At 44.0% G+C, this 18,590-nt stretch overlaps 1 protein-coding gene across 2 annotated transcripts in view; it reads right to left on the bottom strand.

The window, feature by feature from the left end:
* The window catches only part of LOC110534883 (mediator of RNA polymerase II transcription subunit 13-like), a 141,153-nt gene that overhangs the window by 39,701 nt on the left and 82,862 nt on the right, over window positions 1–18,590 (bottom strand). For both annotated transcript variants that reach the window (XM_036990067.1, XM_036990068.1), the window contains exons 7-10: window positions 12,947–13,109; window positions 11,988–12,098; window positions 5,052–5,813; window positions 3,472–3,688 (exon numbers count right to left, since the gene is read on the bottom strand). In XM_036990067.1, the coding sequence (XP_036845962.1) occupies window positions 3,472–3,688; window positions 5,052–5,813; window positions 11,988–12,098; window positions 12,947–13,109 (1,253 nt within the window). The remainder of the gene's footprint in view (window positions 1–3,471; window positions 3,689–5,051; window positions 5,814–11,987; window positions 12,099–12,946; window positions 13,110–18,590) is intronic.

Here is an 18,590-nt window from a genome sequence, read left to right as displayed (position 1 = left end):
GAGAGATACAGATAGAGGGAGAGAGACAGAGAGAGAAACATAGAGATACAGATAGAGGGAGAGAGACAGAGAGAGAGAAACACAGAGAGATACAGATAGAGGGAGAGCGACAGAGAGAGAGAAACACAGAGAGATACAGATAGAGGGAGAGAGACAGAGAGAGAAACACAGAGAGATACAGATAGAGGGAGAGAGACAGAGAGAGAGAAACACAGAGAGATACAGATAGAGGGAGAGCGACAGAGAGAGAGAAACACAGAGATACAGATAGAGGGAGAGAGACAGAGAGAGAAACACAGAGAGATAGAGAGAGAGACAGACAGAGAGAGAGAAACAAAGAGAAATACAGATAGAGGGAGAGAGACAGATAGAGAAACACAGACAAAGAGAGAGATCAATATTGTGCACAAAACAAATGCAAAGAAACAAAACCAATAGGATACAGCTGATCAAACAATAAAATGATATTGATAATGGACAAAAGGTAATAGCAGATAGTCTATATGAAACTGCAAAGAAAATAATACAATAAACACAAAGTAAATAACATACGAGAAAGTACTGTAGAAAGTACACAGGTGCCTCCAGCCCCTGAGAGCTGGGCTGCTCTCAGTCTCAGTGGAGAGCACGTTTATTTTTGGCACTTCAAAAAATGCAGAGAGAATAAAGAGACGAGGGGAACGAACGACTCTGTACTAATGAGATTTCCAGACAAGGCTCCCAGTGTATGGGAGAAATGCCATGACCGCCTGGGAGGGAGCCCTAATGCCACTACACTTTGTCAATCTCTCTCTGTGATAGGGCTGTATGCTCTTATGATGGGGCCTCTGTGCACATGGCAGAGGCCCCATCGCTGTGCGAGCACATATGAACAAACACAAGGGGTTGGGGATGAGGGAATGCTCTCTCTCTCTCCACTCTGTGACGCCAAATAATGCGAACGTGGAAGCACTAGTGACATGGCAGTCAGTGTGGTGTTCATATTGGGGCGGCAGGGTAGCCTAGTGGTTAGAGTGTTGGACTAGTAACCGGAAGGTTGCAAGTTCAAACCCCTGAGCTGTTGTTCTGCCCCTGAACAGGCAGTTAACCCACTGTTCCTAGGCCGTCATTGAAAATAAGAATTTGTTCTTAACTGACTTGCCTCGCTTGAAAATATATATATATATTGTAGCACCAGTGACTTGCCTTTCCTGTTTTCTCTGCTGCTGCTGTTTGCCCGGCTCCTCTGCTAAGTGAGTGTGCTATATTATTTCATTGGCAGGAGTTTCTAGGAGTTCAACTACAGAACGTTTGGAGCTTTGCCAGCATGCCAACCTCCTGAACGCACACAGACAACTCAGGGGGTGGGGAACATAAACTCATTTGGCAAATAGTACTATCTAGAAAGTCTGTGGCCCGCACCCACTCATGAACACACACACACATAAAAGTGCACAAAAGATAGGCTGTCACTTTGCAGTATCATCAATGGAGTGTGAAGCATGACCCAGGGGGGAGGAGGTAGCTGAAGTAACACACACACACACACACACACACACACACACACACACACACACACACACACACACACACACACACACAGAGCGCACAGCAGACTGTGGCTCCACTGCACATAGTGGCCACTGGGGGACCTCCTGTATAGACGCAGCGCAGCAGCAACCGCACACAGTACAATACCACACACACACAGTACAATACCACACGCACACAGTACAATACCACACACACACAGTACAATACCACACACACACAGTACAATACCACACACACAGTACAATGCCACACACACACACAGTACAATACCACACACACACACAGTACAATACCACACACACACACACACACACACACACACAGTACAATACCACACACACACACAGTACAATACCACACACACACAGTACAATACCACACACACACACACACAGTACAATACCACACACACACACACACAGCACACCACTACACACACACAACGAAGAAGAAAAAAATCTCAGCAGCCCTTGTGAAATAAAACAAAAAAGCTATTTTAAAAATGCACGGTTCAGTGAGCCAGGTTTATTGGCCTGTTAAAGCCCCAGCCAGCCTCGCACATCCCTCCTCCTCCACGCCAGCCTGCTGCAGACATGCATCCTCACAGGCAGACAGGCAGGGAAGCAGGCAGGGCCAGGGAGGCTGACTGCCAGGCAGCTCACTCCCATTCCCACGCTCTCCCCCCTGTCCTCCCCCTAGTGCTGACGGCGTTTCCACAGCTAACAGGTGGTCCAGGTTTAGAAACAGAGAGAAACAATATTAAGACAAGACTGAGCCCACAGGCTAGTAAAGCGGGACTGAGCCCACAGGCTAGTAGAGCGAGACTGAGCCCACAGGCTAGTAGAGCTAGTAGAGCGAGCTAGTAGAGCGAGACTGAGCCCACAGGCTAGTAGATGGAGACTGAGCCCACAGGCTAGTAGATGGAGACTGAGCCCACAGGCTAGTAGAGCGAGACTGAGCCCACAGGCTAGTAGAGCGAGACTGAGCCCACAGGCTAGTAGAGGGAGACTGAGCCCACAGGCTAGTAGAGCGAGACTGAGCCCACAGGCTAGTAGAGCGAGACTGAGCCCCAGGCTAGTAGAGTGAGACTGAGCCCACAGGCTAGTAGATGGAGACTGAGCCCACAGACTAGTAGAGGGAGACTGAGCCCACAGGCTAGTAGAGCGAGACTGAGCCCACAGGCTAGTAGAGCGAGACTGAGCCCACAGGCTAGTAGAGCGAGACTGAGCCCACAGGCTAGTAGAGCGAGATTGAGCCCACAGGCTAGTAGAGCGAGACTGAGCCCACAGGCTAGTAGAGCGAGACTGAGCCCACAGGCTAGTAGAGCGAGATTGAGCCCACAGGCTAGTAGAGCGAGACTGAGCCCACAGGCTAGTAGAGGGAGACTGAGCCCACAGGCTACTAGAGAGAGACTAAGCCCACAGGCTAGTAGAGCGAGACTGAGCCCACAGGCTAGTAGAGCGAGAGATGGGGCAGATAGAATATACAAAACTAAACAAAATGAGAAATTACAGAGTCAAACTATTTTGGCATCTCTCTGCTGGGATAACAAAGGGAGCTGGAGCTGGCTTCCTGAGCATTATATTTTGTGGAAACGAGGGCAGAATACAGCTAGTGACACATTTACAGTGCAGGGTTGCTGACGACCTTATCTTGTGACCCTAAACCGAACACATCCTACTTCCTGACCCTAAAGGGCATCACAACAGTGGCAAGTTGGGAGTCAGCAGCGAGGGGAGGAAAGGATTTGCCTCAGCCGCCCCAGTTACAAGTACAATTTTAGTCTCTTAGCAGGCGCTCTTATCCAGAGCGACTTACAGGATAGTTTTTTTGTGCCTAGTCGGCTCGGGGATTCAAACCAGCAACCTTTCAGTTACTCTTTACCTCTAGCCTGCCTGCCGCCGCCCCCAGTTGATCAAGTTGTAACTTTAGCCCTACCTTGTGTTTCTTCCCGGGCTGGCGTTCGCCACCCGTCTTGTCCTTCTTGTCGGAGAAGGAGAACTTGACGTCCCCGTCCTCGAAGGCGTACGGGTCCACCTCAGGCTCGTGGTCGTCGTCGGTGATGGCGGCGGCCAGGTACTGGTTCCTCCGCTGAATGTACATCTGCACGCGCTCCTCCGACACCTTCAGAGGCCGCTTAGATGTGGCCATCAGCCTGGGAACAGGAGACACAGTGAGGGGACAGAATATTCATTATGATAAACAGGGCCACATAGTACAGTCATTTACTGATAACAGAGTGGGATGCAGTTATACTGTTTGTTTAGGCCTATATGGCTGTACAGATCATCTATCAACATTTTGGGGAGGTAGAGCATGAGGACATTTGAATCTGTTGCTATGCATGTCTCTTTTTCAACGTAATCTGTGAATAATCTTTCCTATGACTATGGGCCTGTGTTCTAGTTGTTGATGTTGTTGTTCCGATGTTACTAGCCCTGCTGGGCCCCTCTGAGGGGGAGGGACCCAGCTCATGTAGGTCCCTTCTCTCTCTCTCTCTCTCTCCCTCCCTCTCTCCGGCTAGGCTGTGATGCGAGGTGACAGTGCGCAGTGGCCCCGGCCAGAGATTAGCAGCCATTTAGAGCTGCTTCCCGGCCACCAGGATTACTCCCATCCGCTCTCCGTACCAGAATAGCCCTGCTGTCCATAGCCCTGCCTATGGCACTGTCCAGCATCCATCCCTGAAATTGTATAACCCCTCCGATAATTCCCAAGACCGCCACTGCTCGGCCTGCCGGACAGCTAGCCTGCCGGACAGCTAGCCTGCCTGCTCTCCGGCGCACCGATCCTAGTCCGTCTCAGCCTCTGTCACTCTTTGCATCCCTCTCTCCCTCCACATCCCTTTCTCTCTGCTCCCTCGAGTCCACTTCTATTGTCTCCCTCTCTCAGTGAAGCGACACCTCGGCTCTGACATCAAGGCTTTGAAGACACCACCCTCCTTCACGTGTTCATGGTGGAGAGGAAGGAAGCAGGGGGAGTTATGATAGAGAGGGAGTAGACAGATGGATCCTTTTATTTATATAACCCTACCTCTATCCCTCTATCTCTGGTGCCCTGTGTGTGTGTGTGTGTGTGTGTGTGTGTGTGTGTGTGTGTGTGTGTGTTGGGGGGGATCAATAAGCTCTCTCCAGTCTCTGCTGCAGTGCTGGCTATGCACATTAGTGATGTATGATGTCAAAAGGGCACATAGCGAGAGATTAACATGCTGTGTGTGCTCAGCGCCACCACAGAACATTCTAAGGCAGGGGCGGGGATGGAGGGAGGGGAGGCCCGGTTGTGCATCACTGCTCTTTCAATCACTTTTATTTTCTAGAATGTTGGAGGTACTCAAAAAGGGGCCCTTCTGTCTGTGTGCCAGAGGGGGTGATGGGAAGGAAGGGAGGGAGGGTTGGATGGCTGACCAGTGAGTCAGTAAATGGCTGGGGGCCTCTAGCACCCTCTATGGGCAATAGTGGGTGTTGAATGGTTAAATCAATGGGGAGATAAGAATGAATGAATGAACAGGGATAGACACTCACTCAGTGACAGACACCACCTCGTGTCCTCCCGAGGCCTCGTCTCTCTCCCTGTCCCTCAGCTTGTCCCAAGGCAGCGTTGGCGTTGGTATTGCGGCCTCTTTCCTCCTGGGCAGGTTGAAGAACCTCCATGGCGCTGGGGAGCCATCCTCCTCCAGGTTGACTGCAGAGCTTACGTACACAGTGGGCTCCAGGGGCTCGGGTGGGTAGGCCGTGTGGTGGTGGTGGAAGTGCTGTGCCAGGCCATCCAGTCCACGGTGGTCCCCGACGCCACCCTTCTGTTCCGCCAGGCAGGGCTCCGGGGGTGGCTGGTAGAAGTGTTGGCTGTGGGGGGTGGAGGGGTTCTTTAAAGAGCCGTCACCCGTCTCCTCTCCTCTGTCGCGCTCACAGGGGTGGGGGCTGAGGGGAGGGGGCTGAGGGGAACCTGTCATCTCTGAGGAACCACCGGCACTACCCACCCCTCCGTCGTGCCGCTGGGGGGTCTTGGTGACACCGTCGGTAGGGTGGAGGCCAGGGAAGCGACCCCCCTCCTGCTGGGCCCTCATGGCAAGCCTCCGGCCTGCCGCCTTCGTCTCCATGGTAACGTCATCGCAGGCGGCGCTGCGGTGGTGGAAGGGTGTCTGTGGCCTCTTGGTCTGCTTGTCGCTCTTCTCTGGCTTGTCACCTCCAGCCTTGTGCTTGGTGGGTGGCTGGGTGTGGGTGGGCTGGCCTGCTGACTGGGGCTGGCCCGGGGTACAACCACCTCGCTGTTTCAGGGCTTTATGCCTGGAAGGAAACAGAGGAAGAGAAAGCATGTAATTTACATGTCTCACTGCAAGACAAACAATAATGCCATTCGTTCACCTGTGTTAAGGTTGTGCATTCAATAGCTCAATAAACAGTGTTGAGAGGCAACACTGATCTACTTCAAGCAATTACCAAGAACAAACTGATCTACAGAACATTTAAATTAGGACTCAAAGTCGGGTGTATGAGATTTATACATTTATACTGAATTCATATTTAATGCTGATTTATACTGAAAATATATTTAACGCAGATTTATATTGCATACATATTTAATGCAGATTTATATTGAGCAAATAGTATGAAACACATTCATTACATTTATTCCCAATTACATATAGTAAACTGTAGATCTTTCACTTCCTGTCAAATGACCAATCTGGCAATTATACGTTTTCATGCCTTTATTGAACACACCGTGTAAACATTCACAGTGCAGGATGGAAAAAGCATGTGAAACTTTGGATTTCATAACTGGTTGACCCTCCTTTGACAGCAATAACCTCAACCAAACGTTTCCTGTAGTTGCGGATCAGACCTGCACAACAGTCAGGAGGAATTTTGGACCACTCCTCTTTACAAAACTGTTTCAGTTCAGTAATATTCTTGGGATGTCTGATGTGAACCGCTCATCTCAATCGGGTTGAGGTCAGGACTCTGACTGGGCCACTCCAGAAGGGTATTTTCTTCTATTGAAGCCATTCTGATGTTGATTTACTTCTATGTTGTGTGTGGTTGTCCTGTTTCATCAGCCAACTTTTGTTGAGCTTCAATTGGTGGACAGACAGCCTAACATTATCCTGCAAACTGTCTTGATAAACTTGGGAAGTCATTTTTCTGTTGATGATAACGAGCTGTCCAGGCCCTGAAGCAGCAAAGCAGCCCCAAACCATGATGCTCCCTCCACCATACTTTACAGTCGGGATGAGGATTTGATGTTGTTGTGCTGTGCATGTACCTCTCCACACATAGTGTTGTGTGTTCCTTCCAAACAACTCAACTTTAGTTTCATCTGTCCGCAGAATATTTTGCAAGTAGCTCTGTGGAACAACCAGGTCAGATGTTAACATCTCTAATCTCGTCTCATTGATTGGACTCCAGGTTAGTTGACTCCTGACTCCAATTAGCTTTTGAAGAAGTCATTAGCCTAGGGTTTCACATACTTTTTCCAACCTACACGGTGAATGTTTAAATTATGTATCAAAATATATATGTATCAAAATATACAAGAAAAATAAAAGTATCAAAATATACAAGAAAAATACAATAATTTATTGTGTTATTATGTTATTATTTAAGCACACTGTGTGTGTCTATTGTTGTGACATTTTATGACTAATTTATGCAGAAATTCAGGTAATTCCAGAGGGTTCACACACTTTTTCTTGCCACTGTAAAATAAACAAATGAATTCCTCTCAAATCTAATGAACTCCTCATGTTATGCTGATGCTACTCTAACAAACATCTTAAACTGATGTTATTATTCTGCACTCTATTGGCCTCCTAACCACAACCAAAACCATGCATCTTGTCTAGCTCACACCCACTAGAATAGAGCATTCCCCAAAGGCTGTGTTTATTGGGGAGAAAACTGAGTGAAGCGTGTGTGCCCTAATGAACATGACCCAGGTTGGAAGGAGACCTTTTTCTGGTTGGGTTTAAAATGTCTGGAATGTGTTGTGGTGGTCCCCAGCCCGTAGGCCCCCAAAGCGTTCTAGGCTGCCCTGTCAGACACCTGGCCTGGCACCTCTGTGACCATCGTGTGTGTCGCGTCGTGACCAGACAAGCTCCCCTGCTAACCAGCCTGCCTGTTACTGCTGACCCTGGCCCAGTGCATACCACCACCACCTCTGCTGTCAACACTCCAACACACACACTGTCCCCAGTTTAGGCCCAGGGAGAGGCAGCTACTAAGTTACCTCTCATGTTTCACTGTAAGGGGACCGAGGAGCAGTGGTGGAAAAAGTACCCAGTTGTCATACTTGAGTAAAAGTAAAGATACCTTAATAGAAAATGACTCAAGTAAAAGTGAAAGTCACTCAGTAAAATACTACAAGTCTTTAGTTTTAAATATACTTAAGTAAATATACTTAAGTGTATATACTTAAGTGTAAATTTACTTAAGTGTAAATGTAATTGCTAAAATATAGTATAAATAATTTCAAATTGCTTATATTAAGCAAACCATTATTTACAAATAGTCAGGGGCATACTCAAACATCATTTACAAATGAAGTATTTGTGTTTAGTTAGTCTGTCAGATCAGGGGCAGTAGGGTTGATCAGGGATTTTGTCTATAAGAGCGTGAATTGGACAATTTTCCCGTCCTGCTAAGCATTCAAAATGTAACTAGTACTTTTGGGTGTCAGGGAAAATGTATGGAGTAAAAAGTACATTATTTTCTTTAGGGATGTATTGAAGTAAAAGTAAAAGTTCTCAAAAATATAAATAGTAAAGTACAGATACACTAAAATATGACTTTAGTAGTACTTTAAAGTATTTTTATTTAAGTACTTTACACCACTGCAGAGGAGCAATACATCTAAAGTCAGGCTATGACACTGGCTAGTGGCTGTGGGGGGAAGAGTGGGATGAGGGGGGGTCAACTCAGGGTCAGCTCGGCTAGAGGGGGCACCGGGATGTTATTTGGCTGGTGGTCTGTCAGCACGGTAACCACAGGCTACTCTTGTGGTTGTGGAGCAGGCAGCATGTTGAGGGAGGGAGGTAGCTGTTGTCCTTCCCACTACTACACAGGATTTTAATATAACCGGGCTGCTTAACTGTCAGCAGGCAGAGAGCGGCAAGACGCAGCAAAAACAATATGCAGAGTGGGGAAACAATAACACACACACACACAAACATCTTCCTGCAGCCAAGCCGATAGCCATTAGAATTTGTGCTGCACACACAGGAATTCCCTTTCCAATGTCACCTCCAGTACTCTAGGTCAGGGATTCTCAAAGTTGTTTTTCTTTCTTTCTTTACATTTAATTTGTTTTCATGAATATTACTAACAACAACATATTAAACCCATTTTGGCCAAGGGATCCGTGGAATAAGTTTAGAGGGTGCAATACAACACAATGTAATATTATGATCTACAATTTATGTTCATAAGGTCCAATGCAGCCATTTTTTAAAATCTCAACATCAAATCTGGGTAACAATTAAGTACCTTACTGTGATTGTTTTCAATTCAAATGGTCAAAGATAAATAAAAATAGCTTCTTAGAAAATACCAATTTCTCAAGTAAGAACCGTCTCAGAGTTGTTTGTGGGGAGGGGAAAACTGAAAATGTGCTTTTATTGGCAGAGTCTTTTTCTTATTGGTCTATTAAAAATGATGTCACCATAGAAGGCCAAAACTCACTCCCTCCAAAACAGGCAGACATTTCAGGCTGTCTTTTCAAACAGCTCTTACCGAAAAGGGCATTATCATAATTTTCACAATTTCACAGTATTATTCCAACCTCATAGTTTGGAAATATATACAAAACACAGGACAACAGACCTGGGAAGCTCACAGGGATATTGGTATATTGGTATCCATATTCTATTTCAATTATTTTGAATTAGCTTTAAAGCTGCAACAACCCAAAAAATTCTCTGCCCCGTGACAAAGTGTGTAGAATTGCAGGAAATGTGCTTGAAAATTGAAAAAAAAATGATCCAATGCTCACTACTGTTATAGCCTCACTACTGTTATAGCCTCACTACTGTACATAGCCTCACGACTGTATATAGCCTCACTACTGTATATAGCCTCACTACTGTATATAGCCTCACTACTGTTATAGCCTCACTACTGTATATAGCCTCACTACTGTATATAGCCTCACTACTGTTATAGCCTCACTACTGTATATAGCCTCACTACTGCATATAGCCTCACTACTGTTATAGCCTCACTACTGTATATAGCCTCACTACTGTATATAGCCTCACTACTGTTATAGCCTCACTACTGTATATAGCCTCACTACTGTATATAGCCTCACTACTGCATATAGCCTCACTACTGTTATAGCCTAACTACTGTATATAGCCTCACTACTGTATATAGCCTCGCTACTGTATATAGCCTCACTACTGTTATAGCCTCTCTACTGTTATAGCCTCACTACTGTATATAGCCTCACTACTGTTATAGCCTCACTACTGTATATAGCCTCACTACTGTTATAGCCTCACTACTGTATATAGGCTCACTACTGTTATAGCCTCACTACTGTATATAGCCTCGCTACTGTATATAGCCTCACTACTGTTATAGCCTCACTACTGTATATAGCCTCACTACTGTATATAGCCTCACTACTGTATATAGCCTCACTACTGTATATAGCCTCACTACTGTTATAGCCTCACTACTGTATATAGCCTCACTACTGTTAAAGCCTCACTACTGTTATAGCCTCACTACTGTTATAGCCTCACTACTGTATATAGCCTCACTACTGTTATAGCCTCACTACTGTATATAGCCTCGCTACTGTATATAGCCTCACTACTGTATATAGCCTCACTACTGTATATAGCCTCACTACTGTACATAGCCTCGCTACTGTACATAGCCTCGCTACTGTATATAGCCTCACTACTGTTACAGCCTCACTACTGTATATAGCCTCGCTACTGTAAATAGCCTCGCTACTGTATATAGCCTTGCTACTGTATATAGCCTCGCTACTGTATATAGCCTCACTACTGTATATAGCCTCACTACTGTATATAGCCTCACTACTGTTATAGCCTCGCTACTGTTATAGCCTCGTTATTGTATATAGCCTCGCTACTGTTATAGCCTCGCTACTGTTATAGCCTCGTTATTGTATATAGCCTCGCTACTGTTATAGCCTCGCTACTGTTATAGCCTCGTTATTGTATATAGCCTCGCTACTGTTATAGCCTCACTACTGTTATAGCCTCGTTATTGTATATAGCCTCGCTACTGTTATAGCCTCGCTACTGTTATAGCCTCGCTACTGTTATAGCCTCACTACTGTTATAGCCTCGTTATTGTATATAGCCTCGCTACTGTTATAGCCTCGCTACTGTTATAGCCTCGCTACTGTTATAGCCTCACTACTGTTATAGCCTCACTACTGTTATAGCCTCGTTATTGTATATAGCCTCGTTATTGTATATAGCCTCGCTACTGTTATAGCCTCGCTACTGTATACAGCCTCGCTACTGTTATTCTTCACTGTCTTTTTACTGTTGTTTTATTTCTTTACTTCCCTATTGTTCACCTAATATATTTTTTTCACTGTTGGTTAGAGCCTGTAAGTAAACATTTCACTGTAAGGTCTACACCTGTTGTATTCGGCGCACGTGACAAATAAACGTTGATTTGATTTGTCAAGCACCTATTTCTGTGTAACGTGTGTTTCTGCCGCTGTGTATGTGTCTGCCAGGAGACAGCAGCGGGACATGCTGACTGCAGCCTTTCCTCTTCAGAGAGAACACATAAGCACACACACACACACAAGTGCACACACACACACACACCCACACAAGCGCACACACACACACACACACACAAGTGCACACACACACACCCACACAAGCGCACACACACACACACACACACACACACACACACACACACACACACACACACACACACACACACGTGATATTGTCTGTCTGTCTGTCTGTCTGTCTGTCCCAAACAGAAACAGCCTGGCAACAGTCAACCTCACATCCACACATTAACCCACTCTAGACGCAGCAGATCATTTGTCAACATTAGGGTCTACAGACACTCTCAATTTTTAGACCAGCTATCTCCCTACACAAGCCTTCTAGAGGTCGGAGTGGCCCCTGGGTCTCTCCCACTGGGTCCTAAATCACATCCAATTCCCTACATTGTGCACTACTATTGAACCCTGACAGGGTTGTTACTTAACAGACAAATAGAGATGAATGTGATATGCATTGAGATTAAAATACATCTCAGATTTTAGACTGACGTATCGAATGTTGTTTTGCTGAGTAAGACTTCCAATGAGTAAGACTTCCTTAAAAGGCAAGCTTGTGTCTACACAATAAACTAGAAGTATATCCCCTTACAGAGGCCTTAGGGTACAGGTCCTAGACAAGTGGAACACAAATAAACAAACAAATAAACACAGTATGCATCATTTACCTGGAGCAGTTGCAGTTTGACCTGTGTGTTGATTCTACAAAGTCCCAGGCCCCTACTTTCTCCATCAGCTCCTCCTCACAGGTACCGTTGACTGTCACTGAGAGCTTACGCCTGGACAACACAACACACAACCATTGACTCAAAACATTAACCATTTGTCCATTGTGTTTCTTACTACACTTCTCTAAAATATCAACTTGGTAAATGAAGCGTCATTGTGAAGGCGTGTGCTTGTTATTTGACAAACGTGTTAGGCAACGTTGATTGTGCGCGCGTGTGTGTGCGCGTGTTGTGGTAGATCCTGCATATTCTCTCTAGGCTTCGTTGAATGTGTCTATGGTGTGGTAAACATGTATGTGTGTGAGGTTTCTTTTGAGCTGTGCGTGAGCATGTGTTTGTTGACAGTGTGTGTGACCATGTGTTAGGGCTGCACAATTAATTGAATTCAGATCGAAATCGCAATATTGACATGCACAATATCCATAATGCAAGAGCTCCATATCTCATGCAACTCTTTTAAATGCCATTCAGTCGTGTTAGTGTACTCCATTTGTCATCTCTCTCCCTCTCTCCTCTTGCAGCTGCTTCGCACACACACCAAGCACCGCCTTCTGCCAGTCAAGCAGCACAGTTCCTTCTCCTCGCTGTTAGATTCACTATACGTTTGCATGCTGTTCTGTTAGGTCAAATGCAGTCAACAGATTGTTCCAAACAAGAACGATGCTACTTTCCACTTTGCTTCTTAACATAAATAATTGAATTTCTATAATTCCAACATTTCACCCAAGTGTTTTGATCTATATCGCAAGTCAAATCGGAATCGCGATATTCTGTAAAAAAAATTGTAAATACATATTTTGCCCATATCGTGCAGCTCACACGCCTATAGCAATTCTACTTCTTCTAGGGCTTTGGTTGAGAGTGTGTGTGTGCTGAGACAGTAGCAGAGACAGACGTACTTGTTCTGAGCTCTGTTGATATTGCACTCCTGCCAGACCCTCTCCACCACCTGGCTGGCTAGCCTGCGAGGGATCTTCAACTCGTGGTGACTGGTGCTGTCCACACTGAAGCCGTCCACAGCCGACGACATCTTCACCCACTTCAGAGCCGACTGGGAGTCCACTGGGGGAGGGAGGGATGGGAGGGAGAGGTTATGAATCGGCTCATGAAACCGCAAGTGGCAATGTTTATTGTCCTACAATTACCAGCTTTGACAACACACCTCTTGACCATTGGTCACAATATGGGGGTAAAGGCACCTGAGCAATAGAGCAAATGGAGAAGCTGCATCCCCACTTTCAAACATGTTTTTGCACCCCAATTTATTTTTGTTACCACAAAAGTATCCTGATCCATTGAGCAATTTTCGATGATTAGTAATGTTTTGAGCTAGTCTGTATTAAAATAGACTTTATACACTATATAATTAATTAAAAGACTGCAGTTTGCACCCCCTCCCCTTGTCGTTCGGAAGATGAATGGTTTTGCTCTCTCGCTGCGTCTCTCCAGTGTTTTGGAACAGAGCAGTCAGAAAGCACTAGTTGCACCACTGGTCTTTTTGTCTATTTTGTTGACCTGTTGTTACATTTGTATTGTTGTTTAATGTCGGATGCACTCAGGGTGTTGTTACATATCATTTGAGCAGCATGCACCACGAGCAAATTTTGTCATTTGACTTTGCCTGTAAGAACCATGATGAGCACGGGCATGTCTGATTAGGCTTTGAGGTACCTCAGTCTCTGGGAGAATCTCAGTTGCCCTCTCTCCTCGCCTCCTTCTCAAAACTCATTGGGACCTCTGGCTTTTTCATCCAATGGGTTTTGAAAAGGAAGCGAGGAGAGAGGACACGAAGAGGACACGAGTAGTATGCAATTGGGATTCTCATGAGAAACTGCATGTCCGGTAGTTCGCGGGCTGTCAATGAGAAGCTAGCAAAGTAGATACTGAGAAATAATCCGCGCGCCTAATATTATTACATGATTACATTTTTGTGAGAAAAATTATCCACAAGCTTTTTACAGGCATTCAACACCATTCTGCATTTTTGCCATCTATTTCCCTAACGTCAGTCAGTTAAATCACATCGTTAAAATGTTTTCATTCAGTTTCAAAAGTAACAGTCCTGGCTAAGCCTGATATGCGAGTGCATCGTGGCTGCTTCGCGGTTACAATGTAGCAGGGGTTGGTACTAAAATTACATTCCAATCTTTTCGTTCTGAGTAAGTATGTACTGTAAGTAGCCTTGCCAGAGCCTTTGCTTGTGTGAGCCAGAACCGCTCATAAGGCAGGAGCCTATCTCCTGTTTCTGTAGTGAGGCAGCGTGATGTACAAGTACACCCCATGGACAGGATGCTAGTCTATCGCAGGGCCTTAACCCCAGTCTATTCTCCTTAATGCTGAGTGCCAAGCAGAGACGTATCAGGTCCCATTCTTACAGTCTTTTGTCTGACTCGGCCTTCCAATCTCAGGTCAGACACTAACCACAAGGCCAGTTCTGAAAATGAGCATTCTTTTTTTTCTTCGTTTCGTGCCACTGTTCCGACCAGCAAAATAAAGTTCTGGACTGGTTCGAACCCCAAAAAGTAACGGTTTATATCATTCCTTTCTGTTCCTTTTTAAACCTCTGAAATTTGTACCTTTAGCGCAACATTAAATTATTAACCAATCAGTGCGGATAGAGCAGCTTGCTATGGAATAGGCAAGCTATTTACGTGCATTAGACAGACAAGTGTATGGCGCGAGATGCGACAGAACTTTTTGGGGTGGGGAGCGAGCAAGAAAGTGTGGAGGAGGCTTGGTTTGAAATGCTGGGCATCTTGTTGTTATGACATGCATTATCTGAATTAGGCTGACCAAATTATACCCACGAGGTACAGATTCTATAAAGGAACTTTGAATGTCATTGAACAGAGAGTTGGCTTAATGTTGGACCAGCTAGCTAGCTAACAAGCTTGTGTGTGCAGAGCGGCACCAGAATTGAAATAAAAATACTTCTAACCTTTTTGTAGTTAATACATCCAATGTGAAATGTGATAACTACAATATCATTAACTAGCATTTAAAAAGTGAATCCATTATTCTCTAATTAAAAATCTCTCTTCCTAATTTCTGAATCACGCTTGTAACATCAGTAGGCTACAGTTGCCTGTACTTCGGAGGGGCAGGTATCCTACACACACACACACACACACACACACACACACACACACACACACACACACACACACACAGGCAAATATTTTCAGCTGGCAGGCAGACACTGGAATACATTTCTGAATGACAGTGAGGGCTTTGCATAGACACTTCGTTGCGTTTTTGTGGGACTGGAAAAAAGTGCCTGGAATGTAAAATAACATTATTAACCGGTTCCCATGCTTTTAAAATAACTGTTCTGTTCCAGAATAGTATAGGTCACTTACTGGTTCTGATTCTGCTCCTCAAAAAAATGACTGGTTCCAACCGTTGCAATGTAGCCAAGCTGTCTGTAAGCACCTATGTTTTTTTCTAGTAATACACTGATTTTGATTACTGCATTGTTGGGTTTTGAGTTTGCAAGAAAGGCACTGTACTTGTGCATGTGACATTACAACTTGAAACTATTAAACAGAATGACAATTAATAGTAGCCTAGTCCTGTAGCTGCAGGCTACAGATTTGATCAAATGTAGAACTGTTTTATCATTAAAAGGCAAGATTCTCAAGGTAGGCTATAGTAGAATGATTTTTGTTCAAAATGTGTGGTTCTAAGAACCAAAACACAATTACATTATGTATGCAATGCTGTTCTTTGTTTCTATTAATCAAATTAGGCCTACACAATAACAAAATATGCAGGCTGTATATGAGTAACTCAAAAAATGTCTTAGTATGAGGTAGCTTTTATTAAAGAAAAGGTTGGAGAACCCTGCTTTAGCCAGTTCAGTTCAAATATGACCCATATTACCGGATCTACATTTGATTGTTTTTATTGCAGATTCGGGGGCCGCAATTTATGGATTGATATAGCTGCCAAATAATGACATATGTAATAATGCATTTTCAAGTTAACAGTCGTTGCTCAATCAAATACCAGATAACACTGACACATTGACAAAGAAAATTGTTAAAAGATACATCAAAATTCACATTTGTCATTGCATTACATTATTCTGATTCTGTTATTTGTGACAAAAAAGAAAATGAAAACATAACGTGCAATTTAACAATGCTTTTTCTTAACCTACTAAGTAAAACATTATAATTCTTATTAGGTAAAACAATATTATTCTCCCATTTTCAATTTCATTTCATTGTCATGCGTTACCCTGGCCACATTCTTAACAGTTTGGCCTGTCAATCGATCACTGTGGGTGGGATTGTAAGGGGAGGGGGCGAGATGTTTGTGAGTCAGAGGGTTGGTAGAGTTTCAGACCTGTCAATTCAATATTGGGGGTGGGATTTTCAGGTAAGGGAGTAGATTAGTAATCTAGTCATTAAAAAAACAGTTTCAATATAATTTATTGTGTGAAAACCTAAGAAAATGTTTGTTTTCTGTTCATAAATATGGATACCCCTTGTGAAGAAAGTGTACAATTGCAGGAAACTATTTGAAAAAATGCCCCTCAAAAATATTGTAAAATGTTTTATTGTATTTAAAATATATATACTGAAAACTACAGTGGGGCAAAAAAGTATTTAGTCAGCCACCAATTGTGCAAGTTCTCCCACTTAAAAAGATGAGAGTTTTCAGATTCAGTCTTCCCAGCCTGGTGCAGGTCTACAATTTTGTTTCTGGTGTCCTTTGACAGCTCTTTGGTCTTGGCCATAGTGGAGTTTGGAGTGTGACTGTTTGAGGTTGTGGACAGGTGTCTGTCACAACCATTAATGCAGGTAACGAGTGGAGGACAGAGGAGCCTCTTAAAGAATAAGTTACAGGTCTGTGAGAGCCAGAAATGTTGCTTGTTTGTAGGTGACCAAATACTTATTTTCCACCATAATTTGCAAATAGATTCATAAAAAAATCCTACAATGTGATTTTCTGGATTTTTTTTTCTCATTTTGTCTGTCATAGTTGAAGTGTACCTATGATGAAAACGTTTTTGCCCCACTGTATATATTTTTCACCCCCACTTTCAGACAAAGTCAGGCGCCCATGTATGAGGGACATGTGTCACAGCAACTCTCCAGACACATTTTTATCATATATATTCTATTACTATATGATTTATAAAATATGATATATCATATTTACCTAATCCAGTAGTCAACAACTTTTTCTGGGTCAAGATCACTTTCTGAGTCAACATACAAGCCGGGATCTACCACTCAGATTTTTTTATACGTGATTTTAAAAAAGTAGGCCTATGCTACATTAACCTATTTTTAAAAAAGTACAGGAGCAATTAGGTGTGTGCAGTAGGCTATAGGCCCCTATTATCACCACATATTGGCTTTGCTTGAATTGCCCTGCCAATGCTTCGTAGTCGGATATTTAAAAAATATATATATTTCAAAATTTGAGGTAGGCTATATGATCACACTGGAAATAGATCAGCTGTTGTATCACTTCTGAGGCACAGCTTGCTTTTTATTTTTATTTTACTGGGCTGATGGTGCCTGCATCTGATGTTCAGTCTCAGCGGAGAGAGAGAGCAGCAGTCTGAGGGTCCGCCTCGCTACGCCCCTCCGCTGTCCCTTCCCTTCGTTGACACTGACCAAAAAGGGGATACCGTCTTCCAGCTGATGGCGAAACTCAAGTCACACAGCATTATTTCTGCCTCATGCACAAATTCATGTTGTTACTCCTATGAACAGAGAAGGTGAAATATTCCTCTATATAAAAAATGTAAAAAAGCCGCTAGCAATAACAACGCAAGCCTATTGATACATTTTCCTACTCTTTCATTACAGCTGCAGTGCTGGTTGTAGTGCGAGCGGAAGTAGGAAGGATGCGTAAATTTATGGCTTTTAAAAGTGTTGAATAAAAAGTGTTGACAGTGCTGGGTAAGAACTGAAACATGAACTCAGTCATAAAAACAGCAGCTCTTTGCTGTACTTGTTGTCAGTCTCTCTCTAGTCATGGTTTTACAGTGGCTTACGAAAGTATTCCCCCCATTAGCATTTTTCCTATTTTGTTGCCTTACAACCTGGAATTAAAATAGATTTTGGGGGGGGTTTGTATCATTTGATTTACACAACATGACTACCACTTTGAAGATGCAAAATCTTTTTTATTGGGAAACAAACAAGAAATAAGACAAAAAAAACGGAAAACTTGAGTGTGCATAACTATTCACCCACCAAAGTCAATACTTTGTAGGGCCACCTTTTGCAGCAATTACAGCTGCAAGTCTCTTGGAGTATGTCTCTATAAGCTTGGCACATCTAGCCACTGGGATTTTTGCCCGTTCTTCAAGGCAAAACTGCTCCAGCTCCTTCAAGTTGGATGGGTTCCGCTGGTGTACAGCAATCTTTAAATCATACCACCGATTCTCAATTGGATTGAGGTCTGGGCTTTGACCTGGCCATTCCAATACATTTAAATATTTAAATATACCCCTTAAACCCCTCAAGTGTTGCTTTAGCAGTATGCTTAGGGTCATTGTGCTTTTGGAAGGTGAACGTC

This window comes from Oncorhynchus mykiss, chromosome 10, assembly GCF_013265735.2.
Source record: "Oncorhynchus mykiss isolate Arlee chromosome 10, USDA_OmykA_1.1, whole genome shotgun sequence".
Classification (NCBI taxonomy): Eukaryota; Metazoa; Chordata; class Actinopteri; order Salmoniformes; family Salmonidae; genus Oncorhynchus; species Oncorhynchus mykiss.
Note: the sequence above shows the minus strand (reverse complement) of the source record. Positions and strands in the feature narration are given on the sequence as shown.